Source organism: Parambassis ranga, chromosome 1 (assembly GCF_900634625.1).
Source record: "Parambassis ranga chromosome 1, fParRan2.1, whole genome shotgun sequence".
Taxonomy (NCBI): Eukaryota; Metazoa; Chordata; class Actinopteri; family Ambassidae; genus Parambassis; species Parambassis ranga.
This window is the reverse complement of record NC_041022.1, coordinates 18,115,367-18,122,023: the sequence shown is the minus strand read 5'-3', so window position 1 is coordinate 18,122,023 and position 6,657 is coordinate 18,115,367. Positions and strand designations below refer to the sequence as shown.

The 6,657-nt window shown below is 43.2% G+C and overlaps 1 protein-coding gene across 1 annotated transcript; it reads right to left on the bottom strand.

Moving 5' to 3' along the window:
• Positions 1-4,308: 4,308 nt before the first annotated feature.
• Positions 4,309-6,039, bottom strand: LOC114441598 (early growth response protein 1-B). The gene is made up of 2 exons (XM_028414596.1): positions 5,883-6,039; positions 4,309-5,633 (listed from the first exon to the last, which is right to left on the bottom strand). The coding sequence occupies exons 1-2, from the start codon at positions 6,037-6,039 to the stop codon at positions 4,309-4,311; spliced, it is 1,482 nt and encodes a 493-aa protein (XP_028270397.1).
• Positions 6,040-6,657: the final 618 nt, after the last annotated feature.

Genomic DNA, 6,657 nt, shown 5'->3' with positions numbered 1-6,657 from the left:
TGTGCACTGACAGAGATATGTTGTGCTCAGGATGGAAGTGGTAGACTGGACTCCCTGACCCTTGAGATGACTTTAATTTATGAAGGAGCAAGGAAAAAGTTATACTCTCAGTCGTGTGCTTTTTTTCGCCTGATCTGTAATACAAATGAAGAATTTTGGAGTCAGAGCAAAGAAAAGAATTAGGCACTTTAAAATGTTTGCATAACGAGCACCTTCTCCCAGCAATGGTTCTCTTCTTTTTAATCACCTGCACTCCAGACCACCTACACCCTTCTTCATGATCAGATACAGGACTGATGGGCTGATGTATGATCCGAGGAATTAATCTGCTAAGCCTGATTGCCATTACCGCTATGCGATTATGCACCTTGATTACCGAGCCCACCCCAAGGACCATGACGTGCCCTGGTGCACATTTTAAAGGTGCGCATAAAATTATGTGGTGATTACCCCACAATAGATCAATCCACAAGCGAATGAGACTGTGTGGCCATATAGACCGTCTCAAGTAGGACTGTGATTATTAATAGGTACTTGAGGTGACCTGATATCTGAAGCTTGAACCACTGAAACTGCCTCTAATCCTTCGTATAAGCAAATAAATTCATTTTCATACATTCTGAAAGTCATTATTGGATTATTGTTGTAGAGGTAGAATTGTTTGGAGTTCAAGCATGGATAAAAGGGATGCTGGGCTCTTCAGAGTCGTACTTGTCCTTCTTAAAGTAGACTTCAGATATTTAATGGCAGCACAGTTATGAAAGGGCTCGACACTGTGGAGGAAGGTATGCTTTAGTCATTAGGCTGCATCATATAGAACGACTGGGGGTAATTTTCCTTGTGTATGATGCAAAGAAAATAAATAAATAGATTATGCATTAAAACTAACTTTTGTGTGGAAATCAGAAGAAAGAGAATGCTTGTGCTCGCAAGTAATGAACATTTAAGTACAAATCATTCCGCATTGACACTTATCCTCAGAATTTGGGTCCATCTAATCCCTCACTGTCATTTTTTAGGATTTTTTTTTTCATTTAATCCTGAGCCAAAGTACTCATTTGGCGCAGCAGATAAATGGTCCCATTGACTTATCCAGAAGCAATCCTACATCAAGCGATTAATTGGATGAGACAATAAAGAAGTGAAATCACATCTGTTTGTGGTTTTCTCCTTGGTTACATATGGAATATGTTAGTCACACAGGCACCAGTTGGATAAACCAACCACCTTGGATAACCCCCCTTCCCAACCCCCCCACCCACCACCCCCCAGTTCTAATGTTAACATGTTTGCATTAGTAATGCCCTGGCAAGGATTTAATGGACTTGATGTGCTTCCATTCACAGTGGTCCGTGTTCTTAGAAAGCATGCTTCTCAGTGGCGGTCATGTGCCCTCACTGCACAATTGCTTAATGGTTTCCGCAATTATGCATATCTACAGGAGTAAAAAAAAAACACATAAATGTCAGTGAGTAAAAAAGAACTGATTTGTGTCTTTTGTCTGTTTCACAGCACGGAGGTTTACAGGGACTTAGTAAAGACAAACACAACTAAAGCCATGCTCGCATGCTGTAGATGCATCGAGGACCATCTACAATATGCAAATGCAAATTTGAGCTTTACAAATGTGCAATTGCAGAAATTCCATCACTGGCCAGAGTTCAATAACTCTCCAGTCTTCAAGTGTCTGGATAATGGTCACTGTAACTGCACATCACTGCAATTCAAAACCTCAACCATCCATCACTGGACAATGTTTGCTCTGAAACAACATAGATAAGGGAGTGCGTGTTGATGCTGCTTAGGCCCTGTGCTATTGTAAGAGATGATGAGTGATAGACAGGAGAGGATGGGTACATACTATTCACAGTGCTCCATGTGGCAGCTTGCATTTTCACACTGGTACAGTATGTTTGTCAGCTACAGACAACGCAGGCACTTACGCACTGCCGTGGGCAAGCAAAGTAGTGTTCTGCCAGCCGACTGCGTCATGGGCACATGCATGTCCTACGTACCACTGTGGAGTCCCTCTTATACATGCCATCCTTGGTCTGCAATGACAGATTGTACAATCTTGGCATCCCAGAAAGACGCAGGGAGCAGAAAGCATGTTGGGATCACACTTCCAAGTATAAAAGCAACAGTCTTCTCCCTGGAAATCTTTGCACCGAAAAATGTGTCATGTTTGCTTACCTTAAGCATTACTCACCACTTCACATGAAAAAGAAGAGCCATTTGGGTCTGCTCTTTATAACTGTGACGTACAAACATGCTCTCAACATCACAGAAAGCAGCAATGAATTCCAACACGGTTTCCTTTCTTTCATTCATTCTGATGTCTTGTGGAGAGGTTTGAGATCATTAACTGCATTTACAAGAACGCACAGACAGTTTTGACAAGAGGAGACCTCATTTCCAACATTCTTTGAAGAGAGAAAAAAAAGGACCATAATCGAGTTCAGCTATTAAGTGGAAATTAATATCCCTTTATACACATGAATGGATTAGCAAAGGAATTAATGAAGTGACATATCATTTCATTGTCATGACAAGAGAATGTCCTGTTTAAAAATATTACCACATCACCTGTGTGTGTGTTCATATCATAAGGAAATCTTTGAAGTCGTGGGGATTCAGAGAGAGGTTATATTTCAGCTGTGAGTCACATGACAGAACTGTGATGTCTAATGTTAGGGCTGCACTGTGGTGCCACAGGTGGCCTGTTCTAATGCATATTTTGAGAAGAGTCACCCTCCTCTGAATGGGGGAGGGGGGGGTGCTCTCTATGAAACAGACAGTGGCGAGGGCAGAGAGAGAGAAATGTTTCATCCTTCCAAACCACAGACAAGAAACATGCTTCTTCCAGAAAATGTTTATTTTGTTCATAAACTTTTCATAAAAATAACAACATCAATATTAATTTAAAGTATTGTAGAAACTGTGTATGTACAAAATCTTTACTTGAACAGTTAATATAACTTAAGGCGAGTTAAATTACTTTTTGCAGTACCCTGTTGGTGACAATTTCACCAAACTCGACATTTCTTTTTCTTTCTTTCCTTTTTTTTTTCTTCGCTAAAGTGAACATTTCAGCATACAGTACCTCCAGCAAAAGATACTTTGGAGTCAAAAACCCTTTATCACCCAGGTAAAGTCTACAGAAACTCGCAGCAATGTGTGCTACCTGATTACTTAAAAGCAATGTTTATATGATTTGCTAGTCATTTCTAGCTCGATTAAACATACATCTGTACATAATGTAAAATCATTTTGTCAAAAAAAATAAAAATAAAATAAAATAAATCGGTACCACAACTAGTGTACATTCCCTTTAAAATCTAGATTAACAGTTCAGTGAAGTAACTCTCATCATACCAACAATGGGATGAAGTGCGAAAATGTTTCTCATATCAAATTGTAACATTTAAAATATTATGTTACTGAACAATAGCCCTCAAACAAGACATTATTCATGGGTTTAGAATACATTTCACCTTAGAAAGGACGCTCAAATATGATAGTTGTAAAATATACAGTTAGCTATAAAAATACAAAGAAGTACAGTAATACAAATATATTTATTTCCCATTTATGATATATCTTTCACAACTGTAATAATCCAAACAATTGTAACACAATACAAAGACCAATGACAAAAAACACTGACAGCAAAATGATAAGATAAACAAACACTAAATTTGATCATAGATGGACAACTTTATGGCCAAAACCATAAATATGTTAGCCTACATTCATGTCAGTAACCCTCACTGTGAAGTGAAGGCGTACCTTGACAGTGATTGATATTCCAGTTAAAGGAAAAAAAACACATAAACATGCATTTTAAGAAACATATAGTCCAAACCATTGCTCTAAGAATACTAAAAGCAGAAAACAAGGTTTTTAAATGGAGATATTAATTATCTGTGTAAGTGCAATCCATCCATGCGCAGAGGCGAATGGAGGCTGGAGCTGTCCACATGAAGAGGTGCTGAACAGCAGTCATGCAATGCAGAGCAGAGAGGTTTGGCTCTGCTGACAGTAACAGCAACAAGTCATTGTTGAACTGTATACCGACTTTTACAACATATGCATCTTTGCATAAAGTCAGCAGCATCAGCAGCAGGCAGTAAGGCCGAAGCAGTCCTATCTCTCCCCTCTCTGCTCCTCAAAAACTCTAAAAAACCTCTGACGTTAGGTAGCGATTTGCCAGTCAAACCAACTCAGACATCAACTTGTAGTCAGCTGGCTTATCTTCCAAGACGGAAAGATCCTAACATTCTATGTGAGGACAACAAAACCTCGTCTTCAAATCCCCTCGGGAAGAGTGAACGGCCATGCGCCGGTGGTCACCTGTGGCTTAATTTCCATTTTCTCTTTCTGTTTCAGATGTACGCGTCCATGCCGCTTTCTCTCGTCGCTGCGGGCAAACCGTTTGCCGCACACGTCGCAGGAAAACGGTTTCTCCCCGGTGTGAGTCCTGGTGTGGGTGGTAAGGTGATCGCTACGGCTGAAACTGCGCAAACAGATGCGGCACTGAAAGGGTTTGTGGCCCGTGTGGATGCGAATGTGCCGGTTCAGCTCGTCTGAGCGAGAGAAGCGCCGATCGCAGCTCTCCATGGGGCAGGTGAAGGGTTTCTCTTTGGCAGGGCCGTGAGAGGCGGCGGGGCTCTTTCTGGCCCTGGGGGGCTTGGTCGCACGGGGGGTGTAACTTTGCGCAAAGGAATCTGGCAACAAGGAAGAATACAGGATGGAGTCTATGGTGCTGGGTAAGGCTGGTGATGTGTATAAGGAATCACACTGATTCGATGGCTGTTGGGGTTCAGGGAAGGGTTTCAGGTTAGAGGAGAGGCCCATTGGCGGTGGTGGGAGGTAATTATTGTACAGGGGACTGGAGTAGCTCTGAGAACAGGTGTCAGAGAAACACGGTTCCTGTTTGATACCCCCCTCCACCTTAAACTCCATCTCTGGGTTGGGACACATTGGAGGGAAGGTGTCTAAAAGTTCCTTTACATCCATCTGTTGATCAGGAGGGAAATCACTTGACATCGGGAAGGTCTCCGTCTGGAAGCTCGTTTCCAAACAGTCAGATTTGTTAAAGGTACCCCACTCGTAGCAGCTGCTTTCAAACTCATTCTTCACCACAACGGGGAAAGAAGCAGCCTCTGACTTTGGTTCAGTTTTCTTCTGGTTTGGAGCTCGAGAGGAGCCGAAGCTGAGCTGGGAGGTGGACGGGTCTTGGGCCTGGCTGCCAGCCTGATCGTCGGTGTACCTCGGACACGTCTGTTCCGGGGAGTACACAGGTGGAGTAGGTCCGGAGCAGGTGTAGGTTTGCCTCTTGACGTCTCCAAAATTACCATTGTTGGTGTCCAGCGGCGCAGGCGATGGATAAGTCCCCCGATTGTTGCCGCTCTGCTGCACTTCTGAAAGTGGCTGTGTAGATATGCCCACGATCTCAGTGATCATATTCAGAAGTGTTTCGGTGCTGCACGGCGCTCCCTGAGATGCCTCAACATAGAAACTGCCGGAGTAGGCGAGCGAAGAGGGGGTGTATGTGTCTTTTGGGCACTCGCATGGGTTAAAAGCAAATTCCGAGCTGGAAGCCTCGGTTTTGAGGGTTGCAGGGGTTCCTTCTGTTGAATCAGAAAGAAGGAAAAACTTTGTCATTATAAAGGTTTTACATTTGAGGTAGAGTAGACGATGAAGAAAATCTGCGTTACATAAACACTCGTGCGTATTTTGGCACAGAGATGCCTTCATATAAACCTCTGATGTAGCCTACATGACTGCACAAAAAGTCGAATCTCTTTCGCGTAACACCCATGTTTGAACTGGCGTTCATGCAGAATAATTATCGACTAGGTGCAAACATGCGAACTCACCGTGGCCAAACTGGGCAGGTACCCCCCGCTCTGCTTCGACATACACCTCTTGGTTATCTTTCCGCACGCTGTTCTCCATTCCCAAGGAAGCACTGTTGCAATTCTCAAATTGAGGGTAAAAAGAATCTTTCGCATTCAAATCCATATTGTTCAACATAATGATGCACTTAGAAGTCCGTCTCTCCCAGGGAAAAAGGTAAAAGGGGAAAACAAATTATGCAGATGACTGCTGTTCTTTCAACCTCCCCCTTTTTGATGGGTTTCAACAAATGATCCAAAGTGGTCTGTGTCAAAAGGAGTCAAAAAAAGCAGTTAAAGGTATTCCTTTTCGTCTCTCTGCTCCTCGGTAGGTATTAGCTTGCTGTGGATTTCACATCAGCGACTTCCCCTTTCTCTCCTTATATACACTTTGGCAGCTCCCTCGGCCCTCCTCCCCATTCATCAGCTCCAGTGAGAGGATTCCCCGCTGCGTGTAAACTTCATGCCCATATATGGACAGAGGATGTGACGGAGTCCCCCCCAAGCCCTTCCCTCCTCCCATACTGGAGAGATGGGAGTCTGACGTTGCAACAAGTGGCGACCAGCGCTGGGTGGTAAACGTTGTAATGGAGGCATTTCTATCCAAACTGCCATTTATTTTTCTTTCATTTAAGCAACTCTGATATTGTGCTAGCACTGTAGCTGAGAGCATCCTCAGCCGTCCACCTCTGAAACCTGAGGGTGAACTGTTGTAAACGGCGCAGGTACCTCCATCATCCGAGCTTTACTTCTGACT